This window comes from Augochlora pura, chromosome 1 (genome assembly GCF_028453695.1).
Source record: "Augochlora pura isolate Apur16 chromosome 1, APUR_v2.2.1, whole genome shotgun sequence".
NCBI classification, from domain to species: domain Eukaryota; kingdom Metazoa; phylum Arthropoda; class Insecta; order Hymenoptera; family Halictidae; genus Augochlora; species Augochlora pura.
In genome coordinates, this window is record NC_135772.1 from 16,849,430 (window position 1) to 16,875,284 (window position 25,855).

The following is a 25,855-nucleotide window of genomic DNA, read 5'->3' on the forward strand; positions in this document are numbered from 1 at the left end:
ATGTCTCTTTTAAAAATATAAATTGGTATAATATACATATATGTATACATATGTACCACCAAATTTACGTACATTGATGATCTATAGATAAGTTACTAATAATACCTTAATGTATTCTACAAACTATATATTGCAATATACGGATTGATTTTATATACACATATCATAAAACATTCAAAAGAATTTATATTTTATTTATTTGATTCAAACCCACATTAACATTAGGATCATTACTGACCACATTTAATTTATCTTGATTATTTGTGAGTATCTCTTCAAGTAAAATAAGTACATGAAATTACAAACCAATAAAATTATGACTGATTTCATGGATGTAAAATTCAAAAATTATTTATTAATTAGTACGTTATTCACTTCTACAATCTCTCAATTTACAGATTTTCATGTATTAATTTATCATCATTGCGCATGTACTTTCTCTTAAATAACAATTATGTTAAGAAATTGCTTAAGTTTTACTTACCACACATAGTATTATTATTATAGTATTACAATAATACTTTTATTAATCTGCAACGTTAGTTTCATTTTACAATGTGATATAAAAAAATAGCATAATATTAACTCCCTATAATATATATAGATATTTATTGCGTGGATTATACATATAAGTTGTACATCGAGGTAATTTATTCAGAATATTGGTTTGAAATAAAGACAGCTGGGACTTCGAAAACTGTATAAACTAAAATTGCTCAAATTAAACGTGTATATGAATAGTTTATGAACAATGTAATGTGAACATGATAAAATATGTTGCTTTAATGTTGATGAATCAAAAGTATACACTTGATTATAAACTAAAATTTCAATAAATTTTGTTTATATTTTTCGATTGCTAGTTTATTACAATGGAATTATAAAACAAGCGAGTATTACCCGTTACATGTACAAATGTGTTATGCACGTTAAATCATGAATTGCGGCTACAAGATAATAAATTGTTCTAATTGATATACAAACAAAAAAATTTATATTATAACAATTATCGATTTATTATTAGAAATACTACGTCAAGGGTGTACATTTACAATCTAAAGTAATTCTTATAAAATAATAGAAAATTGTTCGAACCTATGCAATACATATAAAAAAGTTACAGTAACGTCCTTTTACGCTGAAGCATATAATGTGTATAACATGAAATAAGTTAACACATTACTTCTAGTTTTGGATTATCAGCTAATTCTTATGTGATTAGCATCAATATAAATTTGTAAGATACGAATGTTATAATTCATATTACAAGAAAGCAGCAGTGTGAAAAAAGATAGTTCATGTCATAAACAAATGGCCATAGTATATACTTACTTTTATACAAATATCGTAAGTGTTAGTACTCTAAGTCTAGTACTGCTTTCAGAATCAAACATTTTGGACATGTAAATGTTCAGAAACAGGTTTGGAGCAGTACCAGAAACATATTCACAAATTTTTTGAAAAGTTTATTTATCCTAAGTGATATACAAAACAACCATCTCTTTTATAACTGTTATAATTCCCCTATAATAATACAGAAAATTCTGTCGTAATTTTCAATATCTTTTTATTAATTATCTCCATCAATTGGATACCTTCGTATCAGTACAATTCATTTTAACCAGCTATGTTAAAATTATGCACATCTGCAAATCAGTATTAAAATATTACAATTTCATATTTTACAGTATTCGTCCTCTAGCTCCCTCTAAAACAGGTTTTATTTTTGCTTATATAATCACACAATTATCCATTATATGACAATGTGCAGGGGAGATGAAAAGCTTTATGTCAAAAAGTAGTGGTTACCTGCTGAGCCAAATCAAGGTGCAAGTCAGTCTGACTGTAACAAAGCCTCTTGTATATTCGATTTGCATACCAATTCTTGGCCACGAAATTCACATCTGCATTACCTAGCCGGTTTTGTTTGGTATGCTTCTTACACAGTTGGCTCTAATCTCAATTATTAAGATCTGTACATACTAAGATCTAGGAATGTTAATATTACAAGAAACCACAATAATTTATTATAATACAGCCTGCTGTACACCAGATGACTCGAGGCAGTACAAGACACGCCCTATCTTACTTTCTTAAACAATGAACGGAATCACATGATTCTGAAAGGATTTAAACGTATTTCCTTTATTGGAAAAATGAATATGAGAGGGAGGATGACGATGGTAAGGGCAGGGACTACTTCAATTAGATAAAAAAAGAAAATACATTTCTCGTTTGGTATGTCTTTGAAGACTGTCAATTGATTGCAATAAGAACAAAAAGTCATCATTATTTTAGGTCATTCTAAAAAAAGATTGAGATTATAAAGATTATGAAGATACAAATTTATGATCAGTTTCATAACAGAAATCGTATAGATCCGGTTATCAAAAATCTTATGAACGAAAATTATTCAATTTATGTAATTATATAGGACTTTGAAGTACACCACTATTCCATGGCTGGGTTGTTGTAACCCGATAATGTTGTAACCTAATATTTTCTTTTTGATTTCAAAAAGTTATCAATCAGAGATATTTGTTTCGATTCCAATTACTTATAAGCTATATAAGGCTCAATCTCCTGGTTTAGAATACATTGTTAGTGGAAACTATCACATGTTGACGCAGATGTAGAATCGAAATTGCATTTAAAATATACTTATCCTAATACTTACAACTATACGACACGTACTTAAATCAATTACATTCATACAAAGCAGCCCCATGCCCCACCTGCGACAGATTTGATTTAAAGAAATGTTCTGTACAAGGATATACAATAAGTCTTCTTACACTGACAACGAATGAACTGAACTGATAAATATCAAACTATATCGAATGATACCGCCCAACTGTGGAGCCGCCGTATCCTGTATATTACGATTTGCAACTACGTTAGCTTTTAACATAGTCTGGAGACAATGTCAACAATGATTGAGCCCCTGCGCCTTCCACCTGATACAAAGTGGGCACCATATTCTTTTCATTCTGCTATCCTACGCCATTTTACATGTTACTATCAATATGTTAAAATACAAATATCACTCACACGATCTTCTCTCACGCCTCACATACATACAATTTTAAAATAATTATTATAATCGCGGGTATTTTAATTATTATTGTAAATAATCGAGGACTGGTGATTAGTTATTCGTTTCCCTAGTGGTGTAAGTACGCTCACGCTAAGGTCAATGGTACGTACAGTAGGTGAGGTATGCTTTCAGGATCAAGGACACGGGGTGATAGATGAAATTTTGTCGTGTATCCGCTATTCATCATCTTCTTTATACTCTTCTTCACTGTCGCTTTTTACAGCATTTACTGGATTTGCTACAACGGGTGCGCCATCCTTTATTTTCTTTTTGTACGCAGTCATTTCCTAGATAATACACATAATATAGTTGTTTATGTGAAAATGTACGAAATTTCAACATTTACATATAATTTAACACATGGAATATAGAATTTTTCAGTAGCGACAAACACATAATTACAGCATATGGAACATTGAAATTTATAGAACAAATAGATCATACTAGGATTGTAAGACTTATTATAATCTATCAGTCATGCAATACAATCAAATGTAATTAGCGTGTACCAGAATATTTTGTTTACATTACTTTATAACAATGTAAATTTGAAAAAAATAAAGCTTACCTTTTCATATCGAGCTTTGTCCTTCTCTGCCATAGCCTCGTATTTTGATTTGGTTTCAGGATCTGCATCGGACCACTTCTTGCCTAGTTCCTTAGCAATATCACCTACGCCAAACTCGGGATTCAACATTTTTACCTTGCCACGCTCATCGTTACAGAACCAAAAGAAAGCAGATCTAAGGCACACAGTAATATACAATTGTTAAACAAGTTTACTTAATAGGTTAATTCCTAAATATAAAGGATTATAATAAACACAAATAATTAAAAACTATTCAGTAAGTATCTTCTATTACAACATATACTTACAATGATCTCTTAGGAGCATTGTGATCTTTGATGTGTTTGCGTTTCTTGCCTCTGCCTTTACTTTCGCCTTTAGGTGGTGTGTAATTCTGCATTTCAGCATCATATCTCTTCTTATCCTTTTCTGCCATTTCATGGAAACGCTTCTTCTCCTTATCCGACATAGTCTAGAATCACAAGATACATACATTTAGTCTTATAAAAACTTCTGCTGAGTATATAAAATATCACGTACACAAAAGTTTAGAATTGGTAAATTTTCATTAAATAAAGTATAACACTCCTATAAAATGAGAAGAGTAAGTATCTTCTATTACATTACACTACCTTCACATTTGTCATGTTTATATGTAATATATATACATGTTTGTATTGTTTCTAACATATGGTAGGTACATGTATATTTCAGTCCTTTTTTTATACGATTTTAAAATAATTCTTATAATTTAACCTTTGTATGTGAGGTAAACAATAATATTACATAACACTTGTCTTCTGCTGCGATTATCAATAGAATCCAAGTATATTTTTACCATCTTTGTTATGCCATGATTACTTATAAAATTAATCATGGTCGGGTATTTAAGATTAATAGCATATTAATGGATTTGCAATAAACAAGACAGGATAGGTTTTCACATGATTAGTAGACACAGATTAGGAAGAGAGGAACATTGATTTGGAAGAGTTGATCGGTAAAGGCATAGTAAAACCTAAGTATAATCTGAAAATAACTGAAGCTTATCTTACACACACCGTTTTATATATATGTATATATAAAATAATTTCATTAGAATATTCTAATTTGTTCTCTTGCATGTTCTGGTACATCATCTGTTCTAATGAAATAGATCTTAAAATAAGGCACTCCTTGAACAGGTATACATTGAAGATGATGAATACTTTGCATATTCAGTAAAACAACATAAAATGTACTCAGCTGCCTTGCTTTTTGTGTGTTCCCATTTTCATTTAAAGGAGTAACACTAAAATACAGTCAGGGTCAAAGAATGAAATGGAGGTTTTATTCGATTACTTCACGCAGTTTCCTTTCTCTTTTATTTTAAGAACTCGCGTCGAATTATATTGGAAAACAAAACTTCCTGCGAGAAATCACTCGAGAGATATAGAAATTATTCAATATTTTAAAATGCATCACTGGTACTACCGTTTAACAAAAAGTAACTACTAAAAAAATTTAGTTTCTATTAGAAACTGGCTATTTTGCTTATTCCTCATTTTTAAATTACATTTCTGTATGAATATTTCAGGTATATAATCTATATGTCTATCCAACTAAACTTCGTTTGCTGGTAGCAGCAAATAGAATTTTCGATCAGGAAAATTTCAAGTTGCTTGTACTCGTTATCGTTAACGAAAATGATCTAAAGACATACATTTGGTGAGGAAGCATTAACACGAAAGGTCGGGCTAAAAGTTTGCAGCTGCTCAGGCTAACATTTCGCCACGATAACCGGAAGGTCAACGCCTTTAATCCTTCTAAGGACCATGTGGCCCCTGGAGTCCATAAGAAAAGTACGCAGCAGAAAGTGTCTCCCACCCTTTTCGAGGAGTAGGATGGCCAGATGTTAGTGTGGCACCTGTTCATAATGACGACGTTGTTTCACATTTCCAAGTTCTTTCTCCGAAAAATATGTCTGCCGTTTTCTTTTTCAACCGCCTTACTGCTTCGTAGCACACGCATCTGTTATGTACAAGTACTTATCGCTAAACTGCAGATGCATATATTCGCAGGCCAGTTTACAAAAAATAGTACCAAACTGTTGTGCTAAATGCTATTTTAACTCTAGAACACAGGCGTAATATTAGATCTCGAATACAATTCAGTTGCCTAAATATTTTTTAAAATTAAATATACGTATCAACGTGAAGGTCTGCGCAATCCCCGGTGTTTGACTCACCATGGATGTATTAATTATCAAATATATAGCCGATATTTATAACTTAATTTTTTAATTTATATCTTAATAGAATATAATTGAAAACCTTGCCGGGAACTAATTCGTGATTTAAGTTAATCAAACCGTTTAATCTATTTATAAAGTTCCATGAAAAAATATGAAATATACATAACCAGAGCAGAAGAGTTAAAGTAATATCATTATTTGAATCTCTATCTCGCTGTGAATCTCCAAAGAAATCTGAATGTCACAACTATCAGTCAAAGTCAATTAAAAATAAAATTAACGCTTAAATTAGCATAGACATTCTTGCATCACAAATTTCTATAGTACTTTGAATGGATTCATTACAGGAATATTGCATCTAATAGAGCATGTGAAGAACGCTCCACCAGACATTTTAATTTTACATTGAGTGCGAATATATATCTGAATACTCGTGACTGCTTACCTTCCACCTCATTGCGCATTTTTTGGAGAACTCCCGGAAAACAATCTTTTCCTCGGGATGTTTCTTTTTGTGCTCCTGACGACATGTCTGTACGAAGAACGCATACGCTGTCATCCGTCCCCTAGGCTTCGAGTCCTTTCCCCTCGGCATGTTGTCTCGTTGCTGCAAGCCCTGAGCGTTATTCTGCTGAAGATTATTTTGTTGCTGCGTTAACTGTAGCTGGTGCTGTAATCGAAGAAACAAATGACAAGATTATTAATGTGATCAACAATTTCATGTAAACGACATCTTCATAACAGTTCGCATTCATTCTCAGTTGGATCGATAGAAGGAGGCAAGACGTGGTCATTCACTTTGCTACGGACATATTGCCGCATTTCTAGAAAATATCAAATCTAAGAACGTCTTTGAAGTTTTCTGAATCAGTTTAGCCACATAATGGCAATTGCTCTCTTTTTTACAGTCCTCACAGTATCTTTCGTCACTTCTCTAAATTATAGCAGATAAGGTGAACGAATTTCTTACAGGATATTAACTGGGCAGGTGTTCGAAACTATTGACGTTGAACTAGTTTCAATTTTCATTCCAAATTTCATTTAGAACATAATGAACGCATGGAAACGACTTAATGGTTTAAACGAACAAACATGTTGTTTTTGTAAATAATGGTAAGAAAGTACAATAGAAAACTGTCTATTAGAAATGGAACAAAGATTCCTAAGAGGGAAACAATGACGGCGTCGTACGTAGTTTCTGTGACCATTTGTTCCCCGAATCCACAAAGAGATAAATTAGGTGTTTAAACTGTCAAGTTTTAGCTCGCGTACATGTGCCAAAGATGTTGACGAAGACAAAGACTTTGCTATGTATGACATATGTAAATAGTTACACCCCATCTTGCCTCATGCTTAGAATAACGTGTAGCTCCGTTCGTAAGACAAAATTTGTTTACGGGATTTTATGTCTAACTTAATTTATATCTTATATTACTAGAAACAAATCGACAATAATTATAATGTCGACGAGTAATTTATTTTTAGCACCACATAATCCACCCTACCTCCCTTACCCTTTTATCACTCTACGACAAATTTTTATCAACTGTAATGCACCACACATAACGCAAATAGAATCAACTGTAGTAACTTTCTTGGAGTCTTTTAAAGTCGTTAACTTGTTAAGCTAAATCTTGAGAAGTTTGAGTTGTATCTTCACTAATCTTCAATTCAATTACAAAAAAAAATTTACAATGAGATAAAATGATAGACTATCAACAATAAACGATCGAGCTTCAAGCGAGGAAAAAATGTTTTAGTCACTTTAAACAAGCATTTCTTATTAATTTTTTAAATTTAGTTTCATATAAGTGTTCAGTTTCTTTCAACTGGCGTTTGGTATTTAAATTTGCCAAATTCGAAAATACAGATTACAAAAAGTGATAAAAATCATGTAATGTTTGATTGTCGATATGCTTATACTGCACATGATACTTGACCTTGTCATCTGCCAACAATGCAAAACATTTGCGAATATGTATATTGTGCAGAGGTTACAGAGGCAGAATTCCCACGTTTCCAGTAATTTGAAGAAGGTAAAAATGACTCGAAGAAAACAAAATATTGTCTAATTGAAGTAGTTTGTAGAAGAGAAAAGTTTAATACACTGGTATAGTTGATTAGCTTAAAAAATATTATTCAAGTACCTCCAAATTTTGAAACCCTGTTTTCAAAAATTGTCGGGCAGCTGAACTTCACAAATATTTACGAGATTGGTAGGATTATTTTACATTTGTATTCGTTAAGTCTGCAAGTTCACATTACAAAATTTTTATAAGAGTATGAACTACATATTTTGTTTTTTAATGATAATATAATACTTTTTAAATCGTTCAGAAAACTGGACATTTTTAAAATTGCAATTACTCTTTTACAATATCATCCAGCTTTTCTACCTATAAATATGTATAATAAATGTTTAAAAAGAATAAGATCTTCATCACGAACGAAACCTTGATTTTGCATATGAAGTACTATGTACTACATCAGAATATTATGGTATTGATGCATGACGTGCAAGTATTTTATAATGCGGATGTAGATTTATATAAAATGTGTATGCAGAGCACGTTGGAACCGCATTCGTGCAGTTACAGCATGTACTTGCCTACATAAATCTATGATTTTTAATCAAAAATGATATATTACAAAGTATTTCTCGTAATCATATTAATCTATATGAATACCATTAAATATGTATATAAATAATTCAGTCAATTAAACACCAAATGTTTTTGAAGAAAAAAGTGACTTTTTCATGTATACCTAACTTCTATTTTGTATTATTAATACATTATGTATGAATGAACGTATCTTTAATTTTTTTTAATCAACTGCTTACTACATTAATTACACTTAACATACAAAAAGCTTTTCTTTTCATTATGTACAAGCAATTTGTCATTAATAAGTACGAGGACTGAAATCTCGAAAATAAACAAATTTTTAAATGATCTTTTTTTTAACAAATTTTAATGTTTAATTTAATTCTTTAAATAGCACAGTAAAACCTTACGAAACTGTTCTTTGCATAAAAAATCCAAATTAATTTACAAATACATATCTAAGAAAAAAATAGAACTTAAATTCAGTTTTACAAGTTCCTTCCTTGACTGTTCAATTATAAAACGAAACTTGAGTTCACAGTGTAATAATCAATAATTCCTTTTCATCCATAATTCCATTTCTAATTAACCTCAAATACGAAGAGCAGACCATATTATTTGTAAGTTGGTCTAATGAATGCATTATGATTTTCATTTACAGATATGTAATATATGAGAACTACTATTTTAACTTTTAAATATAAGGTTACATACAGTTTAAAAAAAAACCTTCGAGATTCGATTTCATTAAGTAAGATTACATCTGGAGGATGGAGATAAAATTAGATCGCATGTTAGCAGCTAGCGAACGATCAAATAGAAATTGGATGTCTAGATCTTTGATACAGAAATTCATTGAACTATCAGACACACGCGAGGTAAATTGCGAAAAACGAAATGTAAACACGAAATAAAATACGACAATAACTTATACTGAAAGAAAAAATATGATAATTTTAAAACTTATAATTTTTTACATTTTTTAGATGAAACGAAAATGAGATTCTACGAAGAACAAATATTTCATGTGTATTACAAACGTGAATTTGCAGTTCGTCAGGTAATTCAGTTGTCGCATCATCTCTGTTATGCAGTAGTTAATGAATTCTACTTCATTGTTTTCGTGTTCAAGAATGCTAATAAAAAGAATGATTGATTATTGATTTCAAAATAGGAATTCTATTACATCCTAAATTGTATAGCTCGTACCATTTTTTTCTGCAAAATAATAATCTCACTGTTTCTTGTCGTAGCACAAATTATGAGTTAACAATATCATTTTAATTTCACAATTTTTTATATGGCAGCGATGATTAGCACTACTTTTGTAGGCTAATGAGAGTGTGCTTCAAAACCCATGGTTAATTGTTCTCATATTCTGATGTGTCAAGAGATACAATTCAGAGATAAAACATATTGTTTGCGAAAGGAAAATCTGAAAATGTCGCTAATAAAATTATTTCCTTAGCAACAAAAACTACCACTTCACGAAAGAATTAAAATCAATAGAATTAATTCAAGGCTACGAAATTAATTGAAATCAAATAAATGGAGAACTTCAATTAAAGAAAGAACTATTATGAATTTAAATATATCATGGGTTTTATCTTATGATAGAAAAGGTAATCTCTTTATATAATTTTTCCTTAACTTGAATCTCGTCCATGAAACTTAATCGTTCTCGGAATCAATTGAAATGAACTGTTCGAACGTCAGTCTACGAGCACAAAAGGAAACACACGCATTCAGGAATAGTTTCAACGCATGGTTGATTCCTGTAACAGATTGCTACATTTCTTTTGTGTTTCAAGTTTTCTTTGTTTTTTAATATCTTACAATTAAGAAATAACCTTATTGTCAAATTTATTGCACATTGAAAAAGCAATTAAAAGTTGGTTTTAGAATTCTGAAATTATTTAAATATTCAGATACCAATACTTTATCTAAAAATTTTATCTTCTCAATTTCTAGCTCTTTCTAAATTTCTCTCTAATCTTTTTATTCCCTATTAGTAATATTTGAGTATTTAGTATTCTTCAAAACTAATATTTTGTTTTTGAAACATCCACATGTGCACTTTCTGAATTGAATGGTTTATATACTAAAATGTAGATATGAAACTTTCACATTCTATTTGATTTCATTCATTTAATTGAATTTAATATCCATTTATCATCTTGCTTGATTAATTTTTAATGACCATGTGATCATGATTGAACATATCAATTAATAAAGTTTGTTAATTTAGGTTAGATAACCACCAGTAATAGGAGAAATTGTTTATGAAAGAGATTGCAGAGATATCATATCGAATTTTAAGCATCCCACATTTCTTAAAAACGTATCAATGTACTAACAATTTAACAAAACAAATAAAAATGAAATGAAGACAAAAAAATGTTATGGTAATTACACAGTAAATCGATTAAGTTTCTGAAAAATATAAAACATATAACATATATCAAAAAGTCAAGTGATTTAACTTCAGTAGACCTAAAACTTAAAATGCTTAATTATTCAACGAAAATAAATTAATGTCTTATATTTTAAACATTCTGTTCAAATTATTACAAAACCGTAATAATAAGAAGTAGAATAAAAGGAAGAAGATGGCAACGACATTTATTAGTTACTTTCAATACGAATGACCAATGAAACTTTTCAAAAAATTCTTACACCTGATACTTTACACGTGTACACGTGCAGGAACGCAAGCCTGGCCTCTTCCATTTACCTCTATCACCGTAATCTTGAATTTTCGGACCACTTTCCGACTTTCTCTTCGTCTGATAGATACGGACTTCAATCTTAACTTTCATTTCAGTCCCGCTTTTAATATTGCTCCAAATACATTTTCGATACTCTTTGATATACGAATCATAAGCTTTTTAATATGAATATAAATATAAAAAGAGTCAATATTAAAATAAGAAATAAATAACTTGCAAAAGAAATATTTTCATTGCAAGGAGAATTCATTTCAATTTCAATGCAACTTCCTAAATATTTTTGTACATTTTGAAAATCATTTTCTACTTGAAGTTATCTGCAGCTTATCAATTATTATCAAATCATTCTTTTCAGCTACATTATCACTAATAAAACAAATGTTTCAGACATGTTTGTTTATATCGATGTGTATACCAGTCCTTGTTTCCATAGCATCATGTGTTACAACAGTACATCAGTGGCTCTAATATCCCATTACTGAGGAATTTGAATTTGAATTTGTCGAGCTGTGACTGGAAGATAAGAGTATTTACGTCGACTTTTATTGTTCTATTCAGTCGATATTCACGTTCGCGTAAATGCAAAAAATGTTGTGACCAGGAACTTGTACCGAAATACAAAATACGACTACTGTACCGATATTTTCCGATTACATCCAGATAGCCATTGTCGAAACAGAGATGTGTACCAGACCTGTACATAAATTATCTGATGTAAAATATTAAAATATACGAAGTGAACATAAAGAATTAGAATATGGAAAATAAATGGAAATTAGATGAAATATTTGAAATTAATGTAAAATAGAACAATATTAGAAATCAAGAAAATTTAGAAAAAAATATAATTTAACAGAAAAAGTTTTTATTGTTAGTCCTATCAACTAATAATAATTTGTTATATTGCATTATGCATTTCCATTTTCCTAGAAAATATTTAAAGTAAATTAAAGTACAAATTAAAATATTATGTATGTAGGTAAAATAACAGAATAAACGATTAAACCATTTTAATAAAAGAGCGAATATATAACTAATTGAAATTTCGTGAATGTTTGTTAAATGCAATAATTTACAATGTGAGATGCACTACTTTTCTTCGAATAATGTCCACGTCTGGTAAGTCTCAGTTTCTATTTATTGTTTAAATTAAGATATCTTTAGTACCATAATATTCCCGTAATCTTAAATAACTTATACATTTTTTCCTTAAGATGAAATTTTAAATTCTTAAATAATTGATATTCTAGATAGAACGTACAAAAATCGGAGGAACATAGAATGCATAACATGTGTAAAAATACCCAGTTCCTATCGACTACAAAATGGATTCCGATCTTCCGAAAACGCGATTCGCAGCTAGTTTCTATGCTTTTCAAATGCCGCGAGTCTCCAAGATCATTAAAAAATAAAAAAAAAGAATAACGAGTAACATTGGACGACAAATTTCCATCTTACGTGTTTCTCAATAAAAACGCCCGCTGATTGTAGTCAATTTTTATTTACGATCGCGAAAAGAAATGTCACGAACAGAAATGCCTTAAATTGAATTCTCTGGCAGCCGAAATCCTGGGAAATAGAATTCTTTCTTTTTCAGCGGGGCTTAAACATGTCCCTTTCATCGTAAATGGGGAGACTATCGATCGAAACTTTTGTATCTAATTACGAAGGACTAAATTATTGGTCGTAAAACGAATATATATTTACATTTATAATCACTGAGGAAAGACGGAAATTTATTTCCTTTTCCAGAAACACAAACGCGAACTCTAGTGACTATTTATCAAAATGTAATATAAATTAATTATATATGTTAAAATACAAATGTGATGAAAGTTATGATTGGATTTCATGAAGTTAATTTCAAAACGTCACTATGTACTTGAAGATGTAACAACATGTAGAAAAAATATATTGTGTTAATACATATGTGAAAAAAAACATATATACCATTTTTTCAAGAATACGATAACGTAATTAACTTGGTCAGCCACATAAATATTCAGACACAAGTACAATTATTAAGTCGACACTTTCAATAATTGTAGAACGAGCAATAAGAATGAATTACATCATATTGCCGAACACAAGAATGAGAACAATGTTGTCTAAATATTACAAGAGAGAATGTAATTATTAAAATATTTTTATAACAAAAAATGCATCATAATTTTTTGATAGCTGTATGATATATTACAATATAATAAGAAATTATTTTATTTTATACCGTCTACTTATTCAAAGTATAAATCTGAAAAATGAAAATTGTTGTCTGAATATTTTGTAAATTTTAAACAAGACTTAAAATGGTTTACACTAAAACTTCAGTTTAAGACGATTTTTTATGAGCAGTATAAAATTCGTAAAAAACCATTATTTTTACAAAATTTCAAGGTAGAATTGGGAGGCCAACACGTAAAAGACAAAGTAGTGATTGTTGAGTAATTTCAATTTCCACGGTAGTAGCATTCAACATTTGTGAGAAGATATTGAAGCAACAAATTTGTTGTAGATTTTTAAGAATAAACGGCCGAGAGTCGTCGATCGGCGTGATCGAAAAAAAGGAAGGGAACCGGGCCCAGCGCGGCAAGAGCCGCTGTACGAACGTACATACGAAGAAGGCCGCACGAAACCCGGAATCAATAGCGGACAACGGTCGGTGGGGCAAGGGACGCGAGTCAGGATGAAACGCAGACGGTCGTGCGAAAGCAGCCACGATAGAATCGGTTATTAAGATTTTCTGAATGCTGGAGAACCGATTGACGCCGACTACTGTGAACATTGTAATAAGACAAAAATTAGTTTCTGCCAAAACGGCAAATTTATGACCAAAAATCGAAAAAAACACATGTTTCCAATAAATTTCTTTCGAATATTGAACATATATATGTATGTGTGTAAATAACAGCAGAACTTCCTACAAATGTTGATTCTCTTAGGCTTTAAAACGTTGTGGTAAATGCTTCTATAATCCTAGTTAAGCAAGGACAAACGAATATAAATATTGCACGAAAATGTCAATGTATCATCATAGCGACAAAAAAACAAGTATAATAAAGGGGAAGTTAGAAACCTTCACAATATTATTCAATCTTACAGCTGTAAGATCAAAAAATTCAAAAGTTGTTTTCTTATTTTTTTTGTTGTAAGAAATAGTCGTACAAACAATTAGTTAATTTCGAATCAAAAGTACGTCGAAGCCTCGTCCATTTTGCGAACATCAGTCTGTCTACATGTAGCCAAGTACACTCCTAAATACTTTTTACTTAAAATGTAATAAAAGACACAAATTGTTTAATTTCGAGTAAATACTATAGTCGATGCTGGCATTTATATTTATGTAAAAAAGAGAAAAAAATTGCTTCATGAGTAACAACCACATTGTGATGCTAGTTAGGAACGTTAGGTCCATTGGTTGGATAACACCACGAGATATCTAGACAAGAACGATAGTACCGATCCCGGTTCTTCATTCCACACGCCCGAAGGGTACCCTGCTCGGTTCGAAGTAACCGAAAAAATGTGTACAGACAAGATAAGAAAAGACAGAGCAAAATTAATAAAGAGAAAACAAAAATGTTTGAAAAGAGAACTGAAAAGCAGGCAAGTAAAACGAGAAATGAAGAAGCATATAAAAAAGGGGGTTGATCGTGGTCGCAACATACCGAGGACATAACGGGGGGCGTGGACGTTTGTGTGGTAATGGGCGAGAGGTGCTGCTGTTGTTGGCCCTGCAATTGCTGATGCAGGTTGTTCTGTCCGGCGTCCATAACTCCACCTGGGTACCACCACTGTACGCCAGGCGGTGGTGCGGAAGGTGTACCTGGTACACCTCCGCCTGATCCGGGCCCCGTTCCTAATCTATAATCATAGCCTCCCCTCATGCAGGAGCCAACTGGCGTAGACGTCGAGACGGGATTCGACTGCGTGCCCGTAGTGGCTGGATTCTGAAAGCTGGAAGCCATCTTGTAGGAGAAAAGCTGCTGGGTAGCGGCAGCGGTACTTCTAACGATATCCTGGTGATGCTGTTGCTGTTGGGCTTGCTGCTGTTGCGATAGCTGTTGTTGTTGGTTCATCAGGTGTTGGTGGAGATTTTGCTGTTGTTGCTGCTGCTGCTGTTGTTGTTGTTCAGCCGATACAGCGTTCAAACCTGAAGACCACCAGGCGGTACCACCGGAGGCATCCTCGCGGCTTCCTGGGCTTGCTGTGCCCCAGCCACCGGCTACGCGGTGGTGTTCCGACATATCGTACACGCGGACGATCTGTCTGTCACTTCGGCCTCGTTTGCCGAACCGTCCCGCCGACAACGAAAAGAAGAAGGACGCACGAAGAAAATTACACGACTCACGCACTCACACCACCACGCATACGCTCTTCTGTCTCCCTCGTACAGGACATACAGGCACGCACACGCTGCGCGCGCGCGTACGCACGCACGCACTCTCGCTCACTCTCTCTCTCTCACAAGGTGTAACACGTACACCCCACATACATATACACGAGGCACGTACCCTCACATTCGCACGGAGTCTTGTTCGTAGCCGTCGTGTGTATCGCGACACGCACCGCACGCGCTACCGTGCTCTCTCACTGTCGTCACACCACGTTTCTCTTGTCCAGCCGGCACACTACACGATCACTACTAGTACTCCTGGTAGCACAAGCGACTTCATACACGCTTTTTCCACGATGTATAGGAGAAGGTCCTCGTGAATACGTACGTTATACTTGGGATGCGGTCTCCTCGACGCTACGCTCAACCGTTCGTTAGCTCCGTGAGTAGGTACGGCGGGTAGAGGAGGAGGGCGGGCGGGTGGGTAGGGGAGGGCGCTCTCTCTCCCCTTCTAGCTCTTTCTTTTTCCCTCTGTCTCCCCACCATCGACAGATACAGAGCGTCTCTCCGTCTCTCTTTTTCTCCCTCTTTCTCTTGCTGGTCTCTCCGCTCTTCGTTCTCCCTTCTAGCACACTGTCTGTCTCTCTTTCTCAAACGCGCGTTCGTTTGCTCACTCTGCGTCTCTCTTGCTCCCTCCCTCTATCTCTCTTCCTCTTTTCTGCCCTCCCCTAAGTACTCATGGGAGCCTTCATTCGAGAAACGCAGCGTTTCTTCCCAATGATATTCTAATCAAAGTATTGGGCATAAGAAATAGTATTCTCATTCATTTATGGGCACACTGTTCTCTCTTTCGTTTCGTAAAAGCGATACGTATACGTATGTATATATATCGGCGATTTCTTCTTCAGAAACGTGACGTCCCTTTTACTTGCTTGTACACACGCCGCTAATTACGCACTCTATGCGACACCACGCGCGCGTATAGACGCAATGCTTCTTTTACGTGTATATATGCACACCGACGCTGACTGCTGCACAGTGGTAGGGAAACGCGTAATAGCTTTTTCACATGGAGAAGCTTACGCGCGGATTGCTTCTCTCGTCACCGACTCTACACGCGATGCCGCACACACAGAGGGCGAACCTGGCGAGGACGGGCTAGCTGGACGCTTGTATATTCTCTCTTTCTCTTTCTCCAACTCGATCCCCTTCCACTCGGCCTGAAGTCTCGCTCGCTACTTGTCTGTTTGTCTCTTTCTCTGCGTTTCTCTTTCCTTGTTCCTCTCGCCCAAGCTTAGCCTTCCTTCCAGCGGACGCCGGCGAACTCGTACAGCGTTGCCAAGCCACGCTTTCACCCGCCCGCTCACAAAGGAAAACCCGAGCACGCCGACCAATCGAACTACATTACAGCGGTGGTGGGGATGGCGGGAGACTACCACTACTGACATCGAGGCAACGTCGCTTTCTCTCTTCCGTTCGTAGAGAATTCGAGAGCCATGGCTCGTAGTCCCTGGTAAGGTAGAGGGGCAAACGACTGCAAACCCTTCTCTACCCTTGAAACTCGAGGTCAACTTTTAGGCAGAGGAAGAGAGCGAAAGGGAGAGGAAGATACACCAACTCTGACTTGTCGCCGTGCGCTTTCTTCTCGCGCCTTTTTTTACCCTTCTTAGTTTCGTTACACTGCTACGGCCACTGGAATTTGCTCCACATTGGCACTTCCTGCTTTTCGCGCACCCTTTTTCCTGCGTGTCAAGTCGGCTTTACCGACCGAAGAACGCTTGCTTCTCTATGTTACTTGCCAGTCGATACAGAAGAACTTTTAAATTTCTCAAGGTTCATGTAACAGAGGAATTCTCAATTTTTTCTTTCAATGGAACGAAACTATGCTTCCAGTTTCCAACATCTCATTCAGAAATGTGAAATATACTTAGAAACGTATGGAATGCTATCTCGACATGAAGGCGCTTTATTTAATAACAAAACTGTACAATTTAAATTTCTTATATAATTTCAATTAAAAATCGATTCGATTCCAGACATTGGTCAATTTTGCTTCATGAATATATTTCATGGTTAATTAAATATTCCCCTCAATATCTATATCCCACTACTAGACAGATGGTTTAATCTTTTTAGACGTGGTTAAATAAACTGACAAACAATCTATTATTATATAAAATACTATGAAAGTAGTGAACAATTTATTATTACGGCAATAATTACTTTTTCAATAATTAGAACCAGTTTTTAGCAGCAAATCGATGTTGAAAACTGTGTTACATTACTGGTTACAATTTATAATATTGGTATTATAAAAAGGGATAAAAGTTAAAAGTGATAAAAAATTAGACCATTGCAAACAAGTATTGTTGAATAAATAGTTAATCAAACTTCCAATTGATGATGAAATGTATGGCGAGACATATCCACGCGTTACTCGAACAAAATTTCCGACGACGCTGACAAGAGAATACGAAATCTTAGTTTAATTTACAGTTTGAATTTTTTCGTGTTATAAATAAACAGGAGAAAATGAAAATGTATATCATAGGATTTATACATCGGGCTTCCTTTCTTCCCACTCAACCCCCAATCAAAAGGCGGGTGAGTCGGAGGCAACCCGGCGAATCGAGAGAGAGAGAGAGGAGAAGAGGAACCGGGTCCGGGTCAATAAGACGCATGAGCGAGTGAAACAGAGATGGAACGTGAGAGGGGAGAGAGAGAGTGAGAGAGAGAGAGAGAGAAACGACGGGAGGGAGCAGGCAAGTAAGCGCAGGGGAGAAAGAGAGAGGTACAGCGACCGCGCATTCCCAGGGCTAGGCAACGTAACGAACGAACGAACGAACGAATGCAAGAAGGGGCACTACGGTGAACAAGGGAAATGGTGGAATGGCAAGAAAAAGAGAGGCGTCGATGACGAAAGGAAGGAGAAAGAGAGAGAAAAAGAAACATACGACGAAAGAGAAAAGGCACAGCAGGCAACGAGAGCCCTGGCTTCAAATTCTCCGGCTCGTGTTGGTACCGCGATGTTCGCTCGAGCGAAGCGAGCCGATTCCCACCGAAACGAACCGATCTCCGGCGAAACACGCGATTCCGAAACTCCGTCAGCGTGAGGACTAAACTAAACGGTTTGATGATACAATCTTCAATTTAGAAACTTGTTATTATTTTGATACACCAGACAAACCACATACTGGTACAACATTTGAGATAATTAGGTATTTCTGAAAATGTCACGGATTTGTAAAATTTAATAATATTTTACTCTTGTTTGCAAAGGATTGCCTCAAATTGTAAGATTAAGAATAGCTACCAAAAAGTCTCAGGTTACTTTTTGTACACGACTTATGGGCAAGAATACGAGGGCAGAATACATGTTTAAACAACAAGAATCATATTATTTTGCACAATATAATGTAATTGTGGGACGAACGTTTGAGTTTCATTAAATCTTTGCAGAATATTTTCTTTCTTCGTTAAGAGAAACTTGGTTCTGTATTTTTAGACAGCGAGTGTAAGTAACGTGTTAGGTGGGAGTCTTTACGCCATTTATAGCATATAAAAATCTTCGAAAACTCGAAAGTATATAGTTTGGATAGCATTTAATACAGTTTTTAAAAATATTTCACTTAATGAAATTTTGTAACGACGCTGTATAAGAACTATGCAGATGAATGTAAATGTAAACGTTCCATATGTATAAATAAATTTGTCGATTAGCTAGAATTTGCATTTCAATTGGAGAAGGTAACGATTTAGTGTATTTGTAAATGATATTATGCCAGAGATAATTGTTTGAATTTAAAACACTTTGATTACTGAAATAATATATAATGAATACACTATTGATTTGAAGAAACGGAGGAAAAATGAAATTCAATAGTTTATTTCAAGATTTCTTATATCTAGGATACCAACGTATATTCCATCAAATTATTGAATTTCCTACGATTTCAAAACACGCATTGATACAGAATTTTATCAAACGATAAAAAAAAGTATACAATTCATCATCTATGGACTGCTGCCAAACGAATACATTTACATATTCTACACTCTGAATGCAACAGTGTTATATTCCAGTTCATCGAATATACCTGCTCGAAGAAGCAGTAGGAAATATTTAATATTTTCATTCGTACAAGCGTGTACTCGAATGGATCCGCATAGATGTCCTCGGTATTTCATGTTTACACACACACATATATAATATATGTATATATAACGTTCAACACGCCTGTCAATATTATGTAACACTACTTTCAATTTTATTACTTCTATATTTGAGATTGTTACTGTGTTCAACTATTGTACAAATTAAAGTATTTTAAAAGTAAATATTTAAAGAATATTTTCACAACCTACGAGCGACACATAAGATAAAATATTAGACATTTATACATATACTATTAATGTTCGTACATTAAGGGGCCGAAATAATGATAGATTCACCTCATTTTGGTGATATAACAACTTGTTTTACGAAACACATTTGTCTTTTTGTTATTAATAGGTGATTCATTACAATGCATTTCGAAAAGCACGTCATTATTTAAACAATAACTTTCATAAATATGATTATTACATCAATAATAGACTAATTTGGAAATTTTGTACGATCTAAATATAAGTTCACTTAATATTTTTGTGTTTGTATTTACAAAATAATCATAAATTCAATTAGAAATTAATGAACTGCAAAGGAAACATAATATTTAGTTGGTACTCTATTATTATTTATTACCTCAAGTATCCTATGCAACACACTCTGTGACAAAGTGACAAAGTTGTGTTAAAATCAAAGAACTGTTCATATGCCACTGTGTGCTGCATAGGATATTTGAGGTAATAAAAACAAACTAAATGTTAACTTTCCTTTTTAATTAATTAAATTTTGATTGAATTTATGTTGATTTCGTAATTACAAATACACAAGCATTAAGTGAACTTATATTCTGTATATTTCCGAATTTGTCTATTATTGATAATTATGATCATTATTAATAATCATATTAATACAAGTTATATTATTTAAATAATTATGTGTTTCACTAAATATATTGTAACGATTTGCCTACTAATAATAAAAGACAGCAAATCACGTTGTTATAGTACAAAAATTACATAAATTCATTTTATTTCGGCCACTATAGTAATATTATATTAATAAAATAAGTTTCCATAACAAACAATTCAAATGGAAGATTTTTACATCTTTCGAAATACAAAAATTACACGTGGATAAAGTGTTACCTGGAAGTATTTCGTAAAACAGTTACGTCATAATACTACATTATACGTAATCTGAAGTTAATCTCTTGCTTTTAGATGCCTATCCTGCGGGATATCCCTATGCAATATAAAGTACTACGGAATATTTCATTACAAATACGTTATAACGAGAAATTATTTGCATCAAATAAAGCGATGTGTTTTTCGAACAAGTTTTTAATCAAATAAATTTCATTGAAAATTCTGAAAATTTTTAAATATTGCCCGGAATACGCTGCAGATATCATGTTGACAAAACGTGTACAAATATTCGTGATTCTACACTTAGAATTAAAGAAATTAATTATGTACTGAATTGAATGACGTTTATAAAAACTGTACAACAAGACTTTTAAAATATAATAAGTGGAAAAGGGAATACTATTCGATAATACTACATATATTAAATGATAAAAATTTTGTTTCATCCATTCCATGGATTTTCTATTTATTTTATTTTATTTTAGCCCAAAATTCAACATCAAAGTCAAGTGAAATTCAATCACTTTAAATAAATGAACGAGCAATATTTTCTTTAAAAAGCTTTCCGTTCAACGTTATTTTTCCAAATTTATAAATGAATTGAATTTCTCCAACATACACTTGTTAATAAATTAATAGTGGTCACTCTCGTGTAATAAAATGTCTATACATAATATTCGGAATTGAATTACTATATTTCTGAAAATATTATTCATTTACGTGTTCACGAATACATAATACAATAGCAATCATTTTATTGAATTCCGCAACTAAATATCAAAATTTCTTCGTTGTTATTAATTCAGTTAGAAGTTCGCTGTACAGAATGAAATTTGCTCGACTCAGTTCGTCAATCGAAACTTACTAATCAGCTCGAATATTTGAATTTTAAATTCTGTTCTGCTCTGATCTCAAAGTAATTCAAACGTATACAATTTCCTCAATTCATATGAAAGCAATTATTCGAGAGTACCCGCTATTTTGGTATCTAGTAAATGTTATTTAAACATAAATTTTTATCTTATCACTTTGAATATTGATATTGTCAAAATCAATTTTATAGTATATTTATGTAATTATAATTTTTAAATATTATTTTGCATTCTTAGATTACCTCTTAGTAACAGATACCTTCTATTGTAAACTCTAATGTTCACATACAATCAGAACTTTACTCCGTTCGGGTGGTATTCATAATGATTTAGAAGGAAATTCTGCATGTTCATATTTTTTCAATAAAAAAAAGATGTCTGAAAGTATGACAACGACAGCAATTCCATATGAGAATTATACAAACACTTGGCTTTCCTGAAATCATATAAAAGCGGTTAACCCGAGCGGAGCCGCCATTTCGACGTCTATTAGCGTTTTTCGGTACGGATAATTACACAGTCGCATTATTTCTGCTGCACACCAATCGGTAAACGTTTTACATCGTAAAGATAGGTTCGATTAGGCTCCGCAATTACCGTAAACATTCTTTCTAGCTTCACCCACATACCTGACGGGAATAATGCAACGAGATTGCCTAAATAAAAACTGGTCAAACAGGTAACTAGAAAAATGAGGGAAGAGAGGGAGGGCTCTCGGTTCTCGAAAGAAACCGTAAACAATTACTTTGCCGTATATTCCTACTATGCACACCGTTCGCTCGAGTTAGAAGTGTTTTTACCCTAGAAAGGAAAGCTGCTAGTTGCTTCTCTTACATGTTGCGTTATCAAAATACGTGTACGATTATAAAGCAAGTTCAAATGTTTCGAATAAAGAGAATTCCAGACTTATATGAAAATATTGGGAAATTAATTTTTAAACGAAAATTTACGTACTTCATTCAGTTTTAGAATTATATATGGAATATTTGAATTTTCACTCGACATACAATATGGTCAAAAATATTCGCTGTATTAGATAGCTAAAATACAGGCATTTTATGTTTTCCAGTTGCACATATATAATATATATTTATATAAAATATATAATGTGCCACTTAAGAAACTAAATGATGTCTTCCAGTGATTTGTCTTTGTGACTTAGTAAAATTGTCAAGTATCTATGCCTTTCTCTACAAATCCTATCCGCGTAAAAATACGGTAAATGTAAACGAATTAATATTGATTTAATCTTTTGTTACGACAAAAATACAATTCTACTGCTACAATGTTTAATAATTATCAAAACAATCTGATGTACAACACCTATTGTTGTCGGCTATTTTTATAAAGTATGAACATTTGATAAAATGTTATATAACCGTCTGAAAATGTCTGTTGCCAAACTTATTTGTCAGAGTTATAGAAACATGCACGTGTCTAAAATAAAATAGATATGCATCAAATATAGAACAAAATAAATTAAATTATTTGTGACATTGAAATCATGGTGACTGATAGTGTCTTAATAACTGAACAAAATGATCGAAATTTCTTGAAAATAGTGTCAATATGAATTTAACATTAAGATGTTACATATACGATTTCTTAATCCAACGAAACTTGTCAAATTAAACAACATTTTGGTAAAACTATTAACCCAGTATAATCTGAATCTACATATAGATAAAATGTTGTATTGATAAGTCATATCTGGATTAATTAATATTGTTTTACCCTGTAGACTACATATATCCAATAAGTTTACGTAAAATTTACATAACTTTCGTACCACGGATAGAGTATTAATAGTAATCGAGTATAAGTTTTATAACATATAAACGTTAAATGAATGTTGATGCTCGATAATCGATTATTAATAAACGTAACATGTAGAGGTACGTGTCACACTCGAGTGCTTTATATCGCACTGGTCTCGTGTAAAACTGGGTAAGTAAATAATAGGACAATGGAGAACAAAAGATAATTGATAATAATCACTTAAACGTTATATATATATACATATACATATATATATTTCGCGGTTTTTAATATGTCAATCATGTATGCCCTTTCTATGTTTACCATGTTCCATTTGATGATCAAACAAGTCCATTAGAAAAAGCATATATTAATTACAATAGTTAACTTCATCAAATAATGAAGTTATAATAATTTCAAAATTAATAATGGAATATATATTATACATATATAATAATTATTCGCAACCATATCATTGTGTAGAACGTTACAAATTTCTTTATAATTTGTATGAATAATATATCTCCTATTACTAATAATTATACTATATTAACTTGATGTAATTAATTGTTGTATAAATTCATATATGTTTTTCATAATTCTTTCATAAAATATAAACATGAAATTATAGGAGAACATTGCTTACACGTACGCAAATTGTCTGTATATACAAATAATATGTATGAAAATATTATGCGTAACTTAGAGAATTTATAAATTCTTTGAAAAAGTTAAGAAAAATATAGTCTTTAATAAAATTATCATAGTATTATAGTCCACTAAAAATTACAAAGAAAATACATGGAAAGTAGTATATTATAAAATATAAAAAATATAAAAAGTCTTGGAGGTAAAATGATACTCATTGTTTATTAAAATTCCCTTAGTTGTAATCATTATAAAAAGTTTCTTATAAGTTTTACCAGTTGGTTAAAAAATCCTATAAAAAATTTAATTTAATATATTCTTTAGAAGTGGAAAAATATTCACACCATCTATTATGTAATGTGTATATAAAAATGCTTATGTATACGTATATTCAGAGAAAAACGACATTCTCTCGACAATTAATTTTCTTCATTGTACTAACATCGATCCACTTGGGCTCTTAATGCAGATTCAATATTAAATGCACCCACGTAATACAAAATTGTATTTTGCACGTATGATTACATGGACGCCGGTAACATTATATTTCCCGCGATATATGTATGCCTGTATCTAACACGGCTTTCCGTCGTACATAAACGAAATAGTGGTTGGCTCTCGATTTCATAATATTACGTAGGATGTGTTGACTACAATATATTATTCATATAGATTCATCAATGTTCGTATAATTTAATATTGATTTTAAATAATTGATGGAAAACTTTTCCTTAGATTACAAAGGAAGTTTTGCATTATTTCTAGCAAAAACTATACTTCTTATTTTCTTTAAATTATTATTTCTTATTCTATTATTACTAATTATGTTCTACCATATTTTAAGCTGTCCGTTTTGATTATACTTACAATTATAAATATTGTAAATGTAATTATTTCGTATGTTAAATAACAAAATGTAATGTATACTAATAATTTGTAAGTATTGATCTCTAAACAAAAAGGTGTCCAAAACTTTGTTTATAACTGCTGGTAGATTTGAAAGATCTTATCCATGATTCATGGGTCTCAAAACGTGAAAGTGTACACTGAAATTAAGTACACATTATTCTACTAACCAACAATGATCTTGTGATTAAAAACACCGATTCTATAATGTACAAGGTTTCATTAATATGAATTGAAAAAATACTTGTACAATAACTAAAAGAAACATTGTGAAACATTTTCCATTATTTACGTACAAAAATGTGTTTCGTAATTCTTATATAAAGTCAGAAGTAAAAGTTAGCAGATTATCATTTAAAGCATTACTTTTGCTTTGTATGTGCATTTAAAAATATAGAACTCAATACTGAAATTGTATAAGGCTAGTACTTTCCTTTCGAAAATTGTATTATTATTTAATAAAGACAATATTATCCAAATGCACTAGATTCACGTTACGATAACAATTCGTAAATATCAGCAAAAAAAAAGTATAAAATCATATATATATCTTCATCAGACTACATATAACCTCATATTACGCACATACAACAAGTACGGTGACGTTTGCGTATTGCAAACATGTCTTCCATCCATTGATTATATTCCCACCATTTTACGTATAATCATCTTCACATATTATACACATAATCAACACACGACATATTTATATATATGAAAAATATCACATAAAATAAGCGTCGACAAATTTCAGAGATCATTGATAAGGTTACACGTTAATTACACAAATATAGTAAAAATTGAAGGAAATAAATAATGTCATTTTGGCGCCTTATATACGATGTATTTTCT

The 25,855-nt window shown here is 32.3% G+C and overlaps 1 protein-coding gene across 1 annotated transcript; it reads right to left on the bottom strand.

Annotated features, from left to right (window-relative positions):
* Positions 1-1,564: 1,564 nt before the first annotated feature.
* LOC144470239 (high mobility group protein DSP1) lies at positions 1,565-15,948 on the bottom strand. Its single transcript, XM_078181185.1, has 5 exons — positions 14,899-15,948; positions 6,344-6,568; positions 3,974-4,137; positions 3,666-3,840; positions 1,565-3,384 (listed from the first exon to the last, which is right to left on the bottom strand). The coding sequence occupies exons 1-5, from the start codon at positions 15,475-15,477 to the stop codon at positions 3,274-3,276; spliced, it is 1,254 nt and encodes a 417-aa protein (XP_078037311.1). The 5' UTR covers positions 15,478-15,948; the 3' UTR covers positions 1,565-3,273.
* Positions 15,949-25,855: the final 9,907 nt, after the last annotated feature.

Excerpts from the sequence above, each read along its gene's own strand:
- LOC144470239 (XM_078181185.1), bottom strand. The coding sequence starts at position 15,477 with ATGTCGGAACACCACCGCGTAGCCGGTGGCTGGGGCACAGCAAGCCCA. Across the intron at positions 4,138-6,343 it reads AATGCGCAATGAGGTGGAAG|ACTATGTCGGATAAGGAGAA; the intron begins GTAAGCAGTCAC and ends TTGTGATTCTAG. Across the intron at positions 3,385-3,665 it reads ACAAAGCTCGATATGAAAAG|GAAATGACTGCGTACAAAAA; the intron begins GTAAGCTTTATT and ends TGTATTATCTAG.